The sequence below is a fragment of the Nelusetta ayraudi genome, unplaced genomic scaffold (genome assembly GCF_046127955.1).
Source record: "Nelusetta ayraudi isolate G7.1 ecotype Tasmania unplaced genomic scaffold, CSIRO-AGI_Nayr_v1 ptg000092l, whole genome shotgun sequence".
NCBI lineage: Eukaryota > Metazoa > Chordata > Actinopteri > Tetraodontiformes > Monacanthidae > Nelusetta > Nelusetta ayraudi.
The window spans coordinates 156,490-178,181 of record NW_027466142.1 but is presented as its reverse complement, the minus strand read 5'-3'; the positions used below and the strand labels follow the sequence as shown (position 1 = coordinate 178,181).

Genomic DNA, 21,692 nt, shown 5'->3' with positions numbered 1-21,692 from the left:
GAGGAAAGATTAAAGCAAACAGAAAATATTTTTCCACTCGACACGAAAAGACATAATAAGGACGTGTGCATTTTGTGATTCTAAAGAGGAAAGAGCAAAAAATAAATATATAAATGAATAAATAAAATCCACGTTAGCGTCCCTCTTCATGTTGGTGCTTTGCAACTCATTGAACTCCTGGATGAGTCATTATGAGAAATAATAGACGGTAAAACATCATTTCAAGACGACCGCTGCTGCCCTCATTAATGGCAGAAAAATAGCTTGTTACTTAAATGATCATGCACGCCATTAAATAACCCACACACGGGCATTATAAGGGACATAATAAGACAATCATAAAGCAGGAGGCACGCTCAGTCATTACTAGAGAAATATAACACGGTCTTAAAACACCAAATAGCCTCATCAAAAAAAGTCTTTTATCTTGTTTATCACCCTACGCAAATCTCAAAGTCCATTTTGCTTTGACCCTTCATAAAGTTGCAGGCCCACATCATTAGAAGGGAAACACTTAATACGCAGCACTTTAATGCGTGATGGAAAGGCTAATTTAATTTGATTGTGCACGCGGTTTGTTCATTGATGCCGGACCGTTTTTGCACGATAAGCTCCGATGGAGGGCTGCTCCAAACTTCGGCTCTTAAAAGGCATCAAGCCGTTAGTAGCGTCGGTAGACAGACTCCCACCAGGACCGTTACACAGCACAGTGCAGTGCAGTGCATTGCAGAGCAGTGCAGAGCAGGCAGAAGGCTGCGTTCACTAGCAGAATTTAGAAATTTAGAATTCTCCCTTTAGGATGCATATTTATTTGTTTCCTTCATTGCAAACTAGTTTCTTTTTTTCTTTGTCAATGTGCATGGGCAAACGGTAACGGGACAGATGGGGTGGCGTGCTTCGTCAGCAAGAAAGAGCAAACAGCAGCGGCTCCGCCACCGCTTTGATTATGAACACTTACAGTTATGATTTTTTTTTGCCTTTTGGAAGGAGTTTTTTGTGCTCGCTCATCAGGATGCAAATCTTATACAAGAGGCAGAAAATTAAAAGTGCAAAAAAAAGAGGAAAAAGTATGGCTCCTTCAGGGGAAGTGAGGAGTTATTGACCTTTGACCCCTGCTTCCTTTTCTTTGGCTATTAATAAAAAATCAGGAGACAACCTTCAGTTGGGAAAAAGTATTTATTTCTTATTCACCTCAGGCTGTTGCTATTAACATCTCAAACTGGATGACTAAAGTTTTTTTTTTATAATTATTTTTAGACAACGTCCATGGAATCATTCATAAATCATGCAGACATTTTTCTTTTAACAGAAAACTTAAAAGAATCAGGAGTACAAATATCTCTCCTGTACATCCTCAGCAGCGTCGCCTTCTTTAAGGCTTGTTGGCCTTCTTTTGTTCAGTACCTCCTGTCCACCAAAGGGGCCGCTCTACCACTGTCCTGGGGACAATATGGCGACAAGTAAGGCTGCTCTGATTCGGACTCCAATACGTAACTACGAGAACCCGAAAGTGAATAACTGGGAGGCGTGACGTGGTGACGGGAGTCTGATCGGGTCAACAGCACCGATTGCTGGCAACACTCCAACCTGTGCAGGTTTCACTCCAGCAGGCTGGCTCACACGTCTGCAGACTCTGGGACGCCAGCCGTCCAGTAAAACCAAAGCTGAAGCGCCACAAACTCGTCTTTAAGCAGATGATGAAAGAAAAAACAGTCTGCAGCGGGTTGGTGCTTGATACAAATCTGCTATACACCATTCTGGATGGATACACACAGACCAGGAAGTATTGCCGTTTAAAAAAAAAATTATATCTGAATATCTGAGTACTGCAGGTTTTTTGTTTTCTTTTGGCTTAAAGTTCAAAATGGCAGTCGTGCCAAGTAGACCAACCTCGAGGGCTTCGAGGAGAGATGCACAAGGCTTTTAGTCGCCACCTCTCAGGACCTGGATTTTAACTGAGAAGGAGGATTTAGGAAGGTGTCGCTGCAAATTACCCTCTTAGCTGTATTTGGTTTCGCACTGTTGCTCTCCAAGGGTTGGGAGGTTCTTCTGCGCTAAGTAGATGCACTAACGGCACAAACAAACTGCGGAAAGTCTTTAAAGAAGTTCGTCCAATCGAGACTGAGGCCTTGGGAAAACATTTTGAGTGAAAGTGCAAGGATGATTTAAAAGCTTTAGCTCCTAAGAATGGTCCGAATAGGAAGAAAAAAAAACCAGGGCAGAAGTAAAGGAGGCAATGAAATGGACGGCGATCAAAGGACTTGTAGCTGCGGTGTAAAATCCACCGATGGGCCTCACCTTGAGGTCTTTGACAGACGGGCAGAAGGAAGATCAGGCGGCAGCGAAAAACGCGGCTCTGATTTTCCTACACGAGAATTGCAGCGTGGGGTCGCCGGGAGTTCGAGGCAACTTTTCAAAGCCGACCAGTTCTGCTGCAGCAGAAAGCCGAGGGCCGCCGGTTGGGAGACGTGAGAGACGCTCAGATGCTCAAAGGAGAGCGTGGCAAAGGATGGTACGGAGCTCACTGTCCACACTGACCCCTTCAGTGGGAAGAACAGACGGCATTGGCAATGAGGCGGCTTCCTGTAGGTCCGCCGTATTGGCCGTTAATATTGTTATTGATCGTGGTGGAAAGAATGTGAAGGGCTTTGAAGGTACATAGAAAAAGATAAGAATCAAGCAATTCACCTCCTGTTTTAAATGTTGGACCTTGGCTACAAACAACATTTAAAAATAGTTACCAATTAGAAAAAAACAAACTGGATTAATATTGACACACACTGCAGAGCGACTTCAAATTAAGCAGTTTTCACAACAAGTTGTTCATTTATTCATGGTTGTTGTTGCAGACCTTTTGCGTGCTACTATTCTAAGTTCTCAGAACTCTCATGTACTTCCTTTCCTAAACATTCACTCGTTAACTGGTCTGATTGTACCTCAGTTATCTCTAATGTCACGTAAGGTACATTGCTGAAATGGCAAATAAATAAATAGATTCCTTGAATCCTGTTCAAGCAGCCAATCATCCTTGAGCAGGCGTCGCTCTGCCAGAAGGCCTGCGCATATTAGATTCATTCCTGGCCGCCAGCCTGCAGCTCTCGGTGACGTGCGCTAACCATTGTGATTCGTCACCGTGTCTTCCATCATGTCCTGCAATCTCCGAGCAGAATCGACACGCGTGCTTGTGCATGTAAGGGAAGTCTTCCCTGCTGCTCTGTGAGAAAATAAATAAATAAATGACGGAACAAAAATCAATGCTAATGGTTTCCTTTGTGTGGTGGTTAGCGGCTCTACTGTGTCTCTGTTGTGGAGACACGAGGGGAACAGGACGGCTTTAGTCTGCCTGGTGGACAGATGTCTGGATTCTACAGGTCGATTGAACTGATTGGTACGACTCTCCTCCCGCACTGCGTTAATATTGACCGGAACTTTTATTTTTCGTCCTACAACTTTCGCAGCTGAGCAAAAAAGAGAGCAGAGGGGTGAGTGCGTCTTATCACAAAGTCATAACATGTCAAATAGTTTCTGGTTCACTGGGGGCCTTAATTGGCTGTCACTCTACCTGACGCGTCTTGGCAAAACGTTTTTTCTTTTTTTTCTTTTTTTTTTTTTTAAATAATAATTAAATAAAGACAAAATTAATTTCCCCTGACTTCATTTGTTCCTTCTCCATATGGAGCAGAAGATAATTGTGAGTGTGTTCTTGCCACAGTGTTGGAGGAACACCGGGGGAATTAACTTTAACAAACTTTATTTCTTCACTCTCAAGCAGCTCCCCTCGCCTTTTTTTGTGCTTTTTTTCCCCCTCGGTATTCTCGAAAGCAGGTGATTATGGACTTAAGCAACTATGTCGTCTCATCCTGACCTCTCAGAAATTCTACCGTCACAATAACAAACCATAACATCAGCCGTTTTCTTTTTCATTTGACATTTTCCAGGCCTGGAACGTAGGCAGTTTGTTTCTGCTGCAACGCCGCTGCCTGAATCTCGATTCCATTATGCATGTGCAGCATTTCCATAAGGTCCTACAGGGTGCGGCCTGCGTTCCTGCGATAGAGCCCGCAGGACTGCGACGCTTAACCTGCGCCACAGAGGTTCCTTCACGCTTACATGAGAATTTTCACAACTCATTTGGAGCCGAGCCATCCGCCGACTTCCCGCATCCACTCCAGATAATGACTTGTGTGCTCTCGGTTCCATTAGGGGAATTTTCATGTCCCTGTTTTTAATTGAAACGCCCTCAACTCTGCAATCTTCCCAGCCGTGAGAGGAGGGAGACGTTTCATTTCACGGGATAAAATCTTAGAAAATCTCCAGGAAAGGCTGCTCAGCCATTTTATAAGGTTGTGGGGACAAAACATTAAGACAATTCACTAAAAAAAAAAAAAAAAAAAAAAAAAAGTGCATTGAGGAGAACTCAAGCTTTGGCGATTAATTGGAGACATGTTGACTTTTTTTTTTTTTTTTTTTGCTGTTGTGAGCCCAGAAATGATGGCTTCTAACTCACACAGGCAGGGATGAAACCTTTATACATATTCAGAATTGGCTCTGGTGTCACTATCTATTCCATGTTTATTCACACTGACAATAATTCCCAGATCTGAAAGCTGTGAATAATCACACGACAGTGAGTCACAAAGCCATCGGCTGAGTGAGAGAATTACTCAAAAAGGGAAAAATAAATCAAATACCTGGGTGGGTCACATTCTAATGTGAAGGACAGCCGCCACGCATGGCTGAAATGCTCGGCATTAAAACTCAGTCTCACCCATTCTGAGAGGAGTCCAGCTGAGTTATTACCCCTCGCTAAGAGCGGGTCAAGCCTCCGTCAGGTTGGCCATCAGAGAGTTAAATGACTGCTGAGAAATTTATGACTTATCGACCTCCATCAGCAAAAGGAGGAAATGCACCATTGGCAGGTCTCTGGCATAGTTCACTGTGGCATTTCATTACCATAAATAATACATCCACCTGAAAGCACAAACAAAAGCTAGCCGGCTAGCTGCTGCACACTGGGACCTTCAATGGCAGGACTCACAATGAGGGGCTGGAGGAGCTGATTTCTCTCAGCGGAACGCCACATGAAAGAAGGCTTGTGCCAAAAGGAAATGGGAGTCAGTGAGTCACTCACAAAGCCTGTTCCTGGAGCCTCTGAATGCACTTGACATTGGACTTGACCTTGACTGAGCCTTGCATGGCCAACAATATGCTGCACATTTTGTCCCCTTTCGAGGCAGCTGGATCGCTTTGCTTTGTTCTGAATCAGATGATTTGCTCTGCAGCAATCAGCAGATTTCCCTGAAGTGGCTCCCTGTTCAAGCTGCTACACTTTATTGGACAGCAGGCCAAAGGACACGCCCTCGCAGGGGCACTCACATCCATCTGTCACAGCAGACCACGCTGTGCGTTGTGGGACAGCGACAAAATGAGCCGTGGATCAGCAGCAAAGAGGTGCGATAGGTAACTGTTTTTATGTATTTGTGTATTATATTGTAAATGCTGACGACCCTATTTCACACAAATTGGAAACACAAAAGTAGTGAATTAAATAATCCCTTTGGTATAACTGTACATAAAGGCGTGAGACCATATTTGACATGTTGACGAGCCATCCTCAGTTCTGCTGGTTGGGTTGGTTGTGTTCCCAACTGCTCCTGGGTTGGAAAAAACTGAAATAGACACTGTGTCTTCTAAAATGCTCTGGCTTCTGCTTCCAGGTGCTGAACGTGATATCCAAATGATCCACAGAGCCCGAAAAGGAAATGGCCCCCTTATTTTGGAACATTACCTCCAATAGTGCAGTATTGGTGAAGTAACCTTCAGCTTTTCTTGGAGGGAAGTCAGATTAAAAGCAATCACAAGCATAGTTTCATCCTGTGAGCAGTCCTGATTTACATGTGATCGGTCCAGTCCAATGGTAGTCAAGTTTCATCACCTCACCGGCTCCTACAGGAAGGGCAGGAAGTTGAACTGCCAAACAATCCTTTATGGGACAACTTCTGCTATGCTGTGGATTCACAATTCAGTCTCCTGACAGCCAAGAATTTCAAACCTTGACCTTTAAATATCTCCGTATCCACACAACAGCACATCTCCTGTGTCTTGAACCTGTCTTCCAGACCATGTACAGTGCACATAATTACATCTGTTAATAACTTTAGCTCTGAATGTATCTTTCCCTGTTAATGGGCCTCTCACATTAAATAGATGGGCTGCCATGTTTTGCCCGGTGCCTTGCTGTGAGTGATGTTTCAAAGGGTCTGAGAACTGAAGGCTCCCTTCCTCCATCGAGAGGCCCGCAAGTTAAACTAATCCCTGAGGGGACATCCTCTACCAACCCTCCCTCGTCCTCACGCATTGCATAGAAAAGAAGAGGTTGATGGAGTGGATGGTTGTGGAGGGAACCCCACCCCTCCCCCACCCTTTCAGAAGCCGGCACCATCCGCTCGCTGCCGTTCATCTTTGATAAGCCTGTTCCGAATGTGCTGGTGAAGCCGAAAGCGGCTCTTCAAACACGTCCCCGGCGTCAGATCGTTGCGAGTTTCCTCCACGGCTCTGCCGAGACATCCGAAAGCAACAATTACGTGGACAGATTAACTAACGCCGGGCGCTGGCAATGATGAGACGGGCCGTTCGGCACTTGTTAAGTGTCATTATACCTTCCGTGGATGATCCCGTCCAGACGGAGGAGGTTTTGATGCTCCTTCACGGTGCGCGGGGAGTGCGGCTACGGCGGGGTGACAACTTATCAGAAATGATCTTAATTACCTTTTGGAGATGTGCTCACATTAAGGTGGGGGGAGTATCTGCAGTCGTCCGACTGAGCTTGCCATTGAAATTCATGACTGGGACGAGTGCGTGGCGCGCAGACAGGGCCTGTCTAATTAGCGATCCCTTTGGCCCTCCAGCAGCCAGTCTTTGAGGTATAATGATGCACAGGCAGGCTTGTCATCTTTCCACAGCCGTTCCAGGCCGAGCAGTGTGTGTGTGTGTGTGTGTGTGTGTGTGTGTGTGTGTGTGTGTGTGTGTGTGTGTGTGTGTGTGTGTGTGTGTGTGTGTGCGTATGCAGCGGGCACGCCATGTCATTGCAGCACAGTAAATATGAGCGCACTCTCCAAACATGCACCATCTTTTTGAGGTGTAAATCGTAGTCTGGATCGGCACCGACATTATGAGCCTCGAATTATCTATGCATGGAACAGGTCCACAAATGCAAATCACCGTCATGTTTTTTTTATGGTATCAGCCCACCGAATGCAAACACAAGGGTAAATTCCGCCATTCACATGCAGAGCTGCAGCACGTCTCCATATGTCGGCGCTAAGCCCTTTTAGTAGCTGCGGTAATGCCCCTTAAGCATCCAGATTAAGGCTTTGGAATGCGGAATTTGTACACCTGCATCCATTTTCTCTCAGATTTCTGCAACAGTGAGACGGTTGAGGCTGGAAGATACAGTAATGAAGCGTGGAGTAAGTAAATTTAAGTCCATTAGGGGCCTTAACCGATTGACTCCCTAAATAATGCAGGCATTGAGAAAGACAAACGTCCGGATCGATAGCCGGTGCGATCTGAAGCTTTACGGAGGGGCTTGTATTGATGAAGGGAGGACGGTTCCTCCTCCTCCCCACAGTGCAGCTCCACAACACTGTGAAAGGATGACAAAGAGGTGTGCAAAGAGCAAACGGCGGAGCTGGAGGGGAGCAGGATGAGGCAAGTTAAGTCACGTTAAAGACATCGGCTCGACCACTTTAGAGCCGGGGCTGGAACCAAAGCCTTTTGAAGAGAAAACGGATCCGTCGTTTCCCACAGAAACAAGGCTTTATTTCTGGGGGCAGCGGCTACGGCGGGCGTGCGGACATGACGTCCATGTCAGTTTTCCCCTCTTGAACTGAAAGGAGTGAGCGAATCAAAGGCTGCGGCCTGGGCCTGTCTGAAGACTCCACCCACGAACTCGCTCGGCGTTTCCTCAGAAATGAAGGAGGAGTCTGCATGAGTCCACAGCATGCACGGATGAGCATGGGTGAAAGAAGATATTCTGTACATATTGAGATGTCTAATATCTAATACATCTAATACATCATGGCATCACTTCGCTAACATTGCTGGTTTCACTCAGGGCAGCCCATGGGCATTTAATGACGTCTTGGAAAATAAAAAGGTGCAGTGACATTCATCAAAATCATGTCAAATTGAAACATTGTTAAAATGTATGTTCATTACAGGAACCATCCTTTAAACTGACTGTGGTTGCAATATCTAGAATGTATCTCGCGTGTCTTGTGTTTTGTAATGCTAATATTTCACAGTCACGAGGCTACAAGAAAAAAAAAGTAGTGTGAGTGTTAAAGAGTCCACGGCTCGCTGCACACACCGTCTCTGCTCTTCCCGGCTGCAAATGAAAGGCAAAGAGTTTGGTCAGCTTCCTGCACTTTCCCCCCTTTGTGAACAACAGCAATCTTGCGCACTCGATAGAAGCTCTTGTTGGTTTCTCTCGGCGGGGATCGATTAGAAAGCAACACAAAGCATTGGCGTAATGAGAGCTCGTTAAAACGCTTCTGCGACAGGCAGCCGCTCCCTCAGCTTCTCGCGCGGCAACATCGGAGGGAAGTGGCATCAAGTGCAAACAAGCTACTGCAAAATTGATGAGAAAGGATCAGAAACGACAATTTACGAGGAGGGACGGTGGTGACGGAACTAAAGGTTTCCAAATTAATGCCTGCAGGAGTCACTTTCATCGCGGTTCCCTCGTGGCTTTGACATCCATCCTCAGGTTCATCCATCTGATGGCACATTGGAATCGCATTAGAATTCCACGGACACCTCCGATTTGTCCTCAACTAGAAAACGACTCCGTCACTTGCCAACGGGATTTGCATATGGTCTGCACCCGCTGTCATTTCGCACCTTGATGGACACGAGCGCGCCGGGCCATTTCTGACGCTGCCAGGACGGCCAACCGTCCACAGATGGCCGAGGCTTTTTAATGCCGCCTGGTAACGACGACCCCGTCCTTTGCAAGGTGACCGTGCGGAGGCACAGAAGCTCCGACGTGTTCAGAGCGTAATCAGCTGGATGTGACTGCACCTGCAGGTTACGGCTGTGCAACAACTGCCCGAAGACACGCGCGAAGAGGGAGCAGGTGATAAATTATACGCGGACAAAGGCGATGCAGATGGGAACCCAGCTTATCAGAGAGCAACCAGGCTCCTCTGATAAAAAAAAAAAAAAGAAAACCTTTTCGGCACGTAGATAACATTTATTGTGTTTGTCCTGGGAGAGGAACGGTGGAAAGTGTGGCGTTGCTTTAATGCTGCTGTCACCGCCGCTGCCGCAGTGTAATTTCAGTAACTTCAGAAAAACACCAGATGGAATGTTTTCTTTTCCCCACACATCCATCTGTTGAAGGGCCCGTGCAAAGTGTCTGTGCAGGGGAGGAAAGACGAAAAAAGGTGATCAGACGCGCCATCTGCCTGTCAGGTTCATGAGGACAACTCAGATTTCTTGGCGCCAGATCGAGGCTTTACGACGGTCCAAGGGTTGCATGTTAGTGTGACTGTCGCTATGCATCGCTGACTGGAGTAAAAAAAACAAAAAAAAACAAACAAACATGGAAAACGTGTTTTCCACCATTTTCCACTGATTCCATCTGTTCTTGTGATTATTTTAATGTGAAAATGCCTCCAGTTCTGACACAGTTCCATACTGCGCTCATCTCCTTCGCAGCAGCTCTCTTGCGCTTTGGCTCCGTCATCCTGTTCTCCTTTTTCTTCTTTTATTCTTCTTCTACTTCTGTGGTTTTCCAGAGCAGCTGCTTTGCACCTCCAGCCTCTTTATCCTTAAAGGAAACTTCTCAATTGCAGGGAAATTCTAACTCACCTGCTTCAACGCTCATGATTTCAGGAAGTTCACAGCAATGCTCACACTTTGGCCGTGGTGAATGGCAGTAAATGATGTGTTTTTTTCTATTTCCCCTGATTCTTAATGCAAGCCTTGACCCAATAAGAGTCCCACCCCACACACCTTAAGTATATATTATCACTGTAGTGCAACGTAATGAGGACGGATTGTGCTTCAGTGACTTCCTCCAAAGTGCAGCCCGCGGGCTCCTAATCCTTCACTGCCTTGGAAAGGTCAGCATGAAATGCTACGGTGGAAATATTCCATCAAAGTTCAAAGTTCGACTTTATCGTCCCACGAGGGGAAATTAGGTCTGCAGCCGCGGTGCAGAGTGCATCCATCACAAACAACATTGCAGCAGCACAATTCAGATAGAACAGCACAGAAATACAGCAGGAGAAGAGGTTTCCTCCAAGCACTTCACAAAGCCCAACAGCCACTGGGACGACTGCTGTCTTCTCAGTCCTGCCAGCAGGTGTCCAACCAAACTAATTCATTTACATTCAAAAAAAAAAAAAAAAAAAAAAAAAAAGGATTTCCATCTTGTAGCTTGTCTACGTGGGCAGTGGTTACATAATTTTAGGCCAGAGGTTTGTAGACCAGAAGCTACGATTTAAACGCACCAATTATTCCTTAATTAGGTTCAGCTGTTCAGCTGCACTTTATCTAATCAGCCAATCAGATTGTAGCAACTCAGTGCATTCAGGCATGCAGTTTGCGACAAATCCACGACGATGACATTGTCACGCAACAATGTCAAGTTAAAAAAAAAGGGGGCAAACGTTGGAAAAAGGCCTATTTGAATATAAATAAGTACAGATCGCTCACTGCAACGCAATCATTCTTTAGACAAAGCGGTGCATTTGGACGCCGTCGAGTCCATTTGTGTCTGCAAATTGCAGATGGCTTGTGAGGTTAACCAAGTGTGTCAAAGTCTCCTGCTTCCACATTCCATATCAGAGGGGCAGATGTTGGCAGAGGGAACTAAAAGCAGCATCCGAGTGCGTCGAGCGGCTGCTTTGAAGCGACACCTGTTATTGTTGCTGTCGGAAATAATCTCCTCCCACTTATTTATTTCATTTTCCTGCGGAACGCAGGAACCATATGGGGGAAAATAGATGGACTGCGATGTGGCGCAGGAAGCGGTGTGCTACTCTGCAGATGGGCCCTTGGATTTATTGTCACAGTTGGCTGCAATATATAATCAGCATATTACACTGCCATGTCACTATATATGGTATTTGAACATAAGAGATAAAAGTTGGAAGAGAGTACATTTTGATCTGAAAACTTTGAAAAAGTTTGAAACTCAGTATTTGTTCATGATTTAAAATAAACAATATTTTTGGGTTTATTTAACCCTTTGTCATGTATATTATATGCATATTTAACAATTTATGATGTATATATTATATTCTGTATGATATTTAATACTTCAGAGTTTTCACCAGAGCAAATCTCAACCAGGTTCTGCCCCACAAATTGGTTAGAATTTTTATTTATTTTACAACATTTATATATAAACTATTTTATGGCCTGATGATCAGTAGCATTGAACTAAATGTTTTTTTTTTGTGTGTGTGCCTTTAATAAAATATTTACTTCTACCACCTGAAAATCCCCTCCAAACCCAAAACGATAACTCATCCAATTCAAGTGCTGCGCTGTAAACTGTCATTGCGTTGTATCAACTCTTGACTGGACGCAGGAGGGACTGAGTGAAATGTAATTACATCCTGTTCCTGTCTGCCACTTTAATTAGCTCCATTCTCCTCACTACACAGAGAGATATGACCAGATGCCTTCAGGACCGGCCCAGGTGGTTATCAGGAGGAGGCTTCAAAGACAGAAAAAAAAAGAAAAAATAATGAAATCCTCAATTTTTTTTGGCAGGGGTGCTCATTACTTCTTGAAAGGACTTCCTGGTGAGTTTAATAAATGTCACGGAACGAGCCGTGAGATGACATTTTGTCTTTCTGGGATTTGGATGTGACTGATTGACTGGCTTATTATGAAAAATGAGCCGGACATTTCACTGATTTGACTGAAAAGGGAAATGAGAGGGCATATTTATTTTTCTCCAATGCAGTGTTGTAGTACTGGAGATTGGTCTTGGCCTCCAGACCACTTTTTAAGGGTCTCGGCCTCGTCTCGGACTCGGAGGCATTTTTACTGGGTCTTGTCTCAGTGTGGGACTGGACGGACTCGGGATTTCTAATCAAGACCACAAAATGGTTCAAATTAGAATATAAAAAATAGCTTTTGAAAATTGTGCACATCAGAGAAGGAGCAGGAGCAGATTCCAGCTTTTTTCTTATTCCCTCTTTAAAGTTCTGATTAAGTGCTGTTTGCTGTTTGCCTTCCCCACCTTCCAAACGGAATGCAAAAGTCGCGCTCCCCAGAGAAGCTAAATTAGCAAAGACCCCGCTGTCGCGCGACAGACACATTACAAGATAAACCCGTATTGACACTTCTGGCACAACTCATCATTCCTGTCTGCTCAGCCCTTCTGTTTGCAAACGGCGCCTGGTGGCAGGTGGGATGTTCTGCCTTCGTCCTGGCATTTCAGATCTAGCACCAAAGTGAACGTATCACACATCTGGGCATCAGGAGCGGGAGAGTGTGCGAGGGAAGGGTTAGGCTGCATTAGCCTGGAAATCCATGTTGAGGTTGGTGTCGCGCAGGGAGTGTTAACTCACTGAGCTTTTTTTCTTTTCTTTTTTGGCTCTGCGCTTCGTATCTTGATCTTTGTATCTCATGAAAAATCCCTGTGATTTATTTTGCTTCCCTCGGTTTCATTTGATCCTCTTCCTTGTGGAAACGACATCACATGCAACGCTACACGCTTTATAATCAGCCCCATTGCACCCCCATTTCCCAAAGACCCATTTTTTTCAAATGTTTTATGTATTATTATTATTATTATTATTATTATTATTATTACTATTATTACTATTACTATTATTATTAATTATTATTATTATTATTATTATTATTATTATTATTACTATTATTACTATTATTATTAATTATTATTATTATTATTATTATTATTATTATTATTATTATTATTACTATTATTATCATTCCTGCCTTGGGTTTCTGTCAGAGAAGCTGAGAACAATAACAGTAAATTATGGATACACAGAACCCTTTGTGCGTGAACTTGTGCCTTTTCATCAGACAGATGGCGCCGCTCAGCCGGGGCTATTGCGAGCTGCCCTGGCTAATTGTTAAACGTGTCTTCGTCAATCAAGCCGATCCCGCGCGGCAGCTCCTCAGCGGGCTGCCGGGGAGGAGTAATTGCCGTCCACTTGCCAGAAGCTCGTCTCCGTTTCCGTTTGAAACCCGCACGACACAAAGCAACGGCCGAGGCTGCCCGCTGACGGCAGACCCCTTCACAGGGCCCGCGAGTTTCATTTTTGAGCCAAAACAGCAGCGGACTTAACTGCTTTTGGGATTTTCAAAAAGTCAAGAAAGAAAAAAAACCTTTAAAACGCTTTAAGATTCAGGCCCCAGTAAAACACACACACACACACACAAAAAACATCTAGAGCAGTGATTCTCCCCGTGGAGATGGACGGGATTGATTGGCTGCCTTGTGGGAGTGTGAATCGAAGTTCACCGCTACACCTTTATTCACACCTTCAACGGAGACTTTCTAACTTTAGTTATTTTTTTTAATGTTTGCTTGAGCTGAGCTGATCTCACCGCTGCGACCTTGAGGGATCCCGCTGGCAGCTGGCACAAAGCGCTCGCTGCTGGGAGACTGCTCCACACACAACACTGGAGGCCAAAGAAAACGCAGGGGATGTTTTCGCAACCGCTAAACTTGCGAGGAACACCAGCGGCCTTCCAGGCTGAGGGAATTGAGTCGATGTGGATCAGTATCGCATGAACATCCTTTGAGGAGAAAGAGGCAGCACCTTCGTCAAGGAGCTAGTTTGACCAAGACGATGAGCTGCTGCAAGCCTGAAAGAAGTGTGGTCAGTGTGATCAGAGCTGGATGATGTTTCCTCTGGAGGAGAAGAAGAAGAAGAAGAAGAAGAAGAAGAAGAAGAAAGGCTTTTCTCTACTCTGGTTTTGGACACCGGTTTTAGCAACATCAAAACACTAAAACTGTCGTTTAAACAGCAGTCTTTTTTTTTTTAAATCTGACTCATCCACCTTGGCAACCTCCAAGAGACAGCACTTTTACACAGCATTAAAGTCTCAGTGAGGATTCCGCTTCCTTTACAGATCAAGAGGTGGACTGAACCGCTGCTCCAAGCTCCTCTGAAGAAGATCAAGAAGAAGAAGAAGAGAAAGGAAAAAAGAAGCTGCTACGAGTTGTGAAAGACGGTTACCACTAAAGAGGTGCGCATTGATGATGCTAGTAGTATCATAACTGGATGGCTTCAAAAAAAAACTTAACAGGCACCAAAGACATCTGATTGGCCTCTTATTAGCTCGACAGACAGAGCGCTCACCCAATCACATTCTCCGCTTTATAACTATGTCCCCTGGGCTCTTTGCCACATGGATGTGTCAGATAAATCCAAGAAACATCCGTTCCAAATGAATTCCACCAGATCTAAGGATCGCACTTCTGATACAGTCAGAAAAGTGACACTAACTTTGAGTGTGATAACGAGTGGATGTGAAGCGGATGTGAGCGTGTCTCGCTCAAGCATCCGATCCAGTGCCTTTTCTCCAAGTGGCCGGCACTTGAGGGGTGTCGCCGAGGGCATCACCTGATTTCTAAAATGGAACGTGGAGACGACTTCAAATGAGGGATCCCATTCGAGCATGTCTCATTCTAAAGGGCTGGAGGGGCGCGTTCACTTTCAGAGAGGGGTTCCACTCCGCTGCAGAGAAACATTTTCTGAATTTAAACACACGCCAATTCTTCAGCAGGCCCCTCCCCCGCCCTCCGACCACCCCCCTCACCCTTCCCGCCTCCCCACACCCCGCTCACATGAAGCGTTAAATTCAACTCAACGCAGCAGCGAAAGAGATTTACATTTTCCATATGCAGGCTTCAGAGCCTTTACTTGGGCTGAAGATTTGCATTAAGGGGATTTTTTTTTTCCTCCTTCCTCTCTCATCTCTCAGCAACTCTGCAAAGTTTAATCAAGGCTTCTGTTGACGCCCCTGGGTTTTGTGTCTTAAGCTTCGTCTATCCAGCTGACTTAGAGACGTTAAAAGTAATGCTAAGTCATTCATCTTGAGGTATGTTTCAAAAAAAGAAGAAAAAAAATGCAACTTGGTGGAACCTGTACAGAAAATTAAAAGAGCCTCTGCCAGCGGGAGATCTGAGACTCATTTGCTGCCTTGCTGAGGTACAGTTGTGCAAAAACAAAACAAAAAAACTTTGGAAAAAAAAAATGGATTTAAATTGCTTCATAATTGAATCAACTCCTGTGACACATTTCCCCGCCGCCCCCGACTGACTGAATCGTGCTGGGATTTATATGATGTGGTTTTGAGTGACCCAGTTTTTAAATGGCACTGATCAGCAGATTAAAAAAAATGCTTGAAATCAGATATTTTTTCAGATTGGAATCTTTTGTAGGAAAGGAAGCAGATATGAATCATGGGTCTGCCAGTGAGTCTGGAGTCTAGACATCTGATATTCCCCTGGCAATGGCGGTCATGTGTGTTCAGATCGCTCCTCTGCCTACAAATGTGCCGACTATTTCCCGTCCCAGGTCACCGAGATCACATACGTGACGTTCCGAGTGTAAGCAAAGCAGTGAACATGCAGTCAATCACCGATACGGTCATTAGATTCATCAAGACCAGCAGTGGAAGGAGAAGACGGTGGTTCCCTACCCGCATGCCGAGCTCGATGTTTTCTCCGCCGTAGACCTCCATGCCGGGATCCAGCAGACCGATCTGACCAAAGTATTCCCGATCGACCACAAAGGAGCAGCCGATCATGGCCGGAGTTCTGGAGGAGCAGAGACACAGAACACTCGTAAACAAATGATTCAGCCTCACTCAAGTTTAAATGATTAGGTTTTGTTTTTAAAGGCATTAAACAAACAACAAAAAAAAAAACACAATTCAAACTGTAGGACACGGGTTAGTCGCTATTTGGACGTAAGTGGACTTCCAAATAGAGACCGGAGACACAAAGACAACATTGTAACTTTAAAGGCGCGATGCTGCTGCTGCTGCTGCTGCTGAGAGCTAAAAACTGGATGTCCTGTAAGTGTTGAATCCTGGGAAAAAGTCCAAACAGAACAACAAACAAAAAAAAATGCCAAGATGCTTTGTATTATGCTGTAGGGCCCTGTTATTTTATGCTAGTTTTCTCTGTGAGTCACACCCTTCATAAAACACACTTGGATTTAGATTTGTTAGAGCCACAACTACTCCCACCCAAACAATAAAAAAAGTCTAATTTGCTGGTTCCAGCCCAGTACAACAATCCAGAGTGAGGCTTTGTTCATGTTTGCAACCTTGAATGACTGTAAAAACAAAAAACAAAAAAACAACCCAGGAGACAAAAAAAGAAAAAACCCTGGACTTGAAAATAAACACATGAAGTAAGTACAGCCTAAAATCTACTCCAGACGAGGCGGGAGAACAACGGATGGAGAGTGTTTTCCCCACCAAAGGAAGAGGGAAGTGCCCACCTCCAGCAGAGGAGATGCCGCCACTCCTGCTGCTTGTTCCCCCCTCAGGGCTGCTTTCCATGACTATTATCTGTCAGTCGAAAGTGCTCAGGGACAAAAAAACCCTCGCACAAAGTCGTACATTCAAAAATAGCATGAGTGGTGCATCCCATTTTGTCGCTACCCTCCTCATCTCCAGAGCGAGCGAGATCAGGCTTTGTTCTCCTCTCTGGAATAGAACAGGCACTCGTACAGGAAAAAAAAAAAAACAACCTGAGACGTTTCAGCAGGACAGAAATAAGAGAGCTGCCCAATGATTCACCCAGGACGTTTATAGAGCGGATTAAGCCATAAAGTGTGGGTGCCAAGAGGAGAAGCTCCTTTAAGTTTTACTCTCTACATAAAACTCTTTCTGGACCATGATGGCGTTTCATCCTGCCACTTCAGAGGAACATCCGGCCAGCCATGACGTTTACTTACTCAACTTTGAGGGGAATATTTTTTTTATTTATTGGCTTATTTACAGCCTACATTTTAATATTATTGGTATTACGTTGTTATTATTTCACTGAAGATGACAATAATGACAGTATAAATACATTGGAATCATGACCTGTCACCAAAGTATGAACAAAGCTGGACAAACACAACCGTGACCCTTCGCGGCCACCATATGTATGCTTTTTGCAGAAAGCCTCTTTGTGCATCTCTGCGAGGCACACTGAAGTTTCTTTATGGCTAAAAATGAAGAAACGGCCGCCTTGTTCTCCTCCCTGTGCGAGCGCAGGCACATGTGACAAGCGAGCGAGGCCGCGGCCGGGTTCGATTCGCCTCTCATGCTTCTCAACGCCGCCATGTAACGCCGTGACGCGGATAATAGAATGTGTCACAGCCGTTTAGTTGCCGATGCCGGGTTGCGCAACGTGATCAAACATGCAGTGTTTAGCCGTGCAAACCTGATTTCCCCCATCAGCCGCTGTTATTAGGAGGCAAAAAATAGAGCCACGTGTTTTCCCAAAGTGGACAACGAGAACGTGGTTGGAATAAAAAGAGGAATTCATAATCATTTTACAGCTCCCATGTTATATAACCAGTATTGTTTTTTTTATCATCCTGAACTCCAGCGAAGAAACCTGTCATTATCAATCTGAAAAAAAAAAAAAAAAAAACCCTGAATGCTTCAGCTCTACGGTAAATAGCCTAATTATCCCTCTGTTTACAAGCTCCTGCTAAAACAGATGCTTTATTGGCCCCTTATTGGCAAAAACCAAGAGGGTGGAGTCAACACCAACCTGACAGTACTGTCATTCACCTGCAGGGGGATTCAGTGACCAAGACATGGGGACATTTTTTCAAGACTGTGCGCTTTACCACCAGGGGGATACAGACACACATTATTGATGTTGGTTAAGGAAATTTTTACACAAAGCATGCCATACTATCATAGCTTTTGGCTAATTGGTGACCTCCTGCTCTCTCTCTCACTCTCTCTCTAACCTTCTCTCTCTCACCTTCTTTCTCTCTCTCTCTCTGGTGGATCAAGCAAAGTTCGGACTGGAATGTTCAAGTCATTTCCTCGTGCGTGGCACTCAGTTGGGTTATTTTTAGTGTGCAGATGGTCGGCCTGCAGGGCTCGTCCGCCCCTCACACCCCTTAACTTTGGCCGCAGCATGGCTTGCTCGCTCGCCCGCCCGCTCGCAGTCTGCAGAGTGAACATCTGATGCGAGTTTGCAATTTGGCAAGACGGACATTTTCTTGGCGGTGTTTGGAAGCCGATCCCCTCTTCCCAGGAAACGAGACTTTAGGTGAGGAAATACTTAAAAAATACGCAGTGGCCAGACGTACCACCGTGGGAGTTACATTGTAGTGAAAAAAACAAAACTATGTATACGCATATATATATATATATATATATATATATATATATATATATATTTATATTTCATATTACTGCTGACTGCAGTAGTTCTGCGCCGCCCTGTGCGCCGAAACAAACCGGCTCCCTGCAGGGTCTTTGATGTAGCGTTGCAACAGAACCTTCAGTGAGAAAACAAGGAGACAACCTGGGCGCAGTAGACAATTGTATACCATTTCAGGATACCTTCTAGCAGACTATGTAGTGTGAAATGACTTCACGCTATATGCCATACAAGAGAGGGAAAGCAGTACTGTATCCCTTCAGGCAAGAAGATGGGATTAAAATAGCGCGCAGGTTCTGTTATGTTGGCCTTCTTTACAAAAAGCACAAGCATGCCCAGCTCCCTCATGCTCCCGTCTATGAATAAATGCTGCAAATTTGAAAGTAAATGTATCAATAAGTCACCTTTTTTCCGCTCGAATCCCTGAAATGCTTTTTGTAATGCATTTGTAAGTCTGCGTACATTCTCAGGGCCTTTCTATTCCTTTGGCGTTGAATGTGTCCAAACAGCCAGAGAGCTGTTGGAGTCGGAGCCGAGTGAGTGTCTGCGGGGCGTCTGTTGTTGATGGGCAGAAACCTTGAGGAAACAAGTGGCTGAATGATTTCCAATACAAATCTCTGCAGCCGACACACTTCAGCTGGGCCTCGGGGCGATCTGTCAGCGTCGATTGGGAAGACAAATCAGCTGTGCGGCATCTGAGGCTGCTCTGTTTATTTAGCTTGTCTCTGGTCCAAAGACTTAATGCCCAATAATACATGATCTTTGTAAACACCACCTGCATTTAGGCCCCGAGGTCTGAGGCGAAGCGAAGCAGGTGCGATTGTTCCGGCTCTGCATACCCTGGAACTGATTCAGGTGAGGAGGCTCGTTTTTTTTTGTGGTTGTTTGTTTGTTGGTTTTTTGGGGGGGTTTTTTGGGTGGGGGGTGGGGGGTGGTAGTCGGCGTGGGTTTGGTGTGTTTGCTCCAAATCTGAATGTTTTGGCTTAAGGCAACAAGATATCGTGGCTCACTACAGCATCTATCACGTTTGCCAGCAGTGCTGCTCTAACAGAAAAATGGAAACTATTTTCTGTTTTTGTGACTTGCAAATACAGTTGTGTCGTAAATTACATACTGCATAGCATTTGCCGATAGCACGCCTCAACACAGTAAATTGATGGGGGGCCATAGATTTTCCTTTATTACAGCTAGTTTTTGATTCTATATGAAGTGATTTTTTTTTTTTTTTTTTAAGTAATAAAAAATAATCAGAGTGCAGGATGAGTGCCGAAATAAAAAAGAAAAAAATGTATCAGCCTTTGACATGCATACATGATATATGTCCTGATACGACGTGGTAAATAGTATAGCACACAGTCGTGTTTGCACCTCAGAGACATCTGCTGTCAGGCAGTGTCATGAATTTGTGAAAAGGTGGAAACCTGCAGGATGACGCGGCCTTTGTGGCTCAACCGGGTAGCGTGAAAGCACCTTTATGTGTCCTGTATTTATATCTTGGCGAAAGGCAGTCTGGAATCCTCATCTGCAGTGTGGCATTTATTATTCATAATTTATATTTTCTCTGACTTTTATTATCCTCGAGAGTCAATAATGACCATTAATGGACATTATGTGAGTCATTTTCTCTCGACACGTCCCGCACTGCTTCGAAATACGTGTCGATGGCTGCCGTGTTTCTGCTGCTGCCTTGCCGTGGCAACAAAGTGACGCTCATTGACTGTCAAACATTGGTAGTTGTTTTTTTTTTCCTTCTAAATTTATAAATAGAATAATTACTGCCTAACTCTACTTTGCATTTTTGCACCTTCACCACTGAGGAGAATTAGGTAGTAAAAATATTGAGACCCTTTTTAGTCCTGAAAATTAGACAGTTTTCACAGGAGGGCTGTCACCCGCCGCCACCACTGCTGCTGAGCTTGGTTGTTTCATTAATTAACTTGATAACTCAACTATTTCTCAACACAAGATTTCCTGCTACTCAACTTAATGTGGTGCCTCCCATCACGACCTCAACATTAGTAGTTTATGAGACATCATGAAGCTTTATTAGGCATTATATTACACTGAATATGACATTTCATAATTACAGCTTTTTATACCGTTGTCTTTAACGGGTTTTTATTAAGATGTAAATGATGTCAAAGATTTGTCTATTTTTGCTTAAGCTGTATTTGTGAAGCCGCGTGCAATGAAAAGTGAGTCAAGAGGAAATAAATCTTTGAAAACATGCTGCTCCAGCAATAATGCATGAAAAAGCATATTGATTTAAAAGTCATTTATTTTCTTTTTCTTTTTTCTTTTGGCAGAGTTCATGCCAGAGTTCTCATTACGTCTCTGAGGTGACGCTGCTCTAATATGCAACGTTATTTCGTTGAGAGAACACAGCACAAGATGCTTCATTATTTCTCTGCTGCGCTTTATGCGTAACAACCAGAGAGCTCTCAGATTCCAGAACCCTGCCACAGTCTATCGATGCTACATGCAGAATATCTCACTTCTCTCATTTCTGCATGTAAACGTGGGTGGTTTAAAGTTCATGACACTGTCTTCCGTCAAAGTCCACGTAGACTGTTTATATTTTAATTGTAAGTGCGTGATTGCACATAATGCACAATCCTCCATGGACCAAAACAGAAACAGTTACTGTCTCCATGTAACATCCGTCTCCTCTGGTCCTTCTCGAGTCACTTCAAACCTCAAAGCGTTTGACCCAGAATAAACATAATCATAATCAACTCTCACTCCTTTTCTTCCAATCAGCAGCTGCGTGGCTCTGTGTCCACGCTCATCCCCAACGTTACAATTAGTCTAATAACAGTGTGCGGCGGTGGCCTCACGATCCTGCACCAACAAGACGCAACTCATCATGGTCATTAGCCGTCCGTCCGCGGCACCGCTCCATTTGTGTGTCCAAGTCACACGGCTCACTTTTTTATTTATTTATCTATTTATTTTGACAGCTCCCAAGCATGAATAAATTATATCCTGCGGCTATCTATATTTCATCAAACATGCTCATCCATAATGGACGACCGGGTCACGGCAACCTCCTCACCTGATGGGGGCGGTCTCGTCGCCCCTGTCCAGCCACTCCTGCGGCGGGATGATGTACATGCACCAGAGACCCCAGTTGTAGCCGTGGGCGGCGTTGGCGTACTGCTGCACCTCGAAGGTGTTGTACTTGATGTTGTCTATGGCCGGCAGGATGATGCGGGTGTGATCCTCCTTCATGCGGGTCAGGATGGGCATGGCCCTGGTGGGGACGGGAAGACAA

General features: G+C 44.7%; 1 protein-coding gene across 1 annotated transcript in view; it reads right to left on the bottom strand.

Annotated features, from left to right (window-relative positions):
- Positions 1–21,692, bottom strand: part of galnt9 (polypeptide N-acetylgalactosaminyltransferase 9) — a 76,745-nt gene that overhangs the window by 9,973 nt on the left and 45,080 nt on the right. Inside the window, exons 5-6 of the mRNA XM_076047189.1 lie at positions 21,474–21,671; positions 15,712–15,829 (exon numbers count right to left, since the gene is read on the bottom strand). Coding sequence (XP_075903304.1) covers positions 15,712–15,829; positions 21,474–21,671 — 316 coding nt within the window. The remainder of the gene's footprint in view (positions 1–15,711; positions 15,830–21,473; positions 21,672–21,692) is intronic.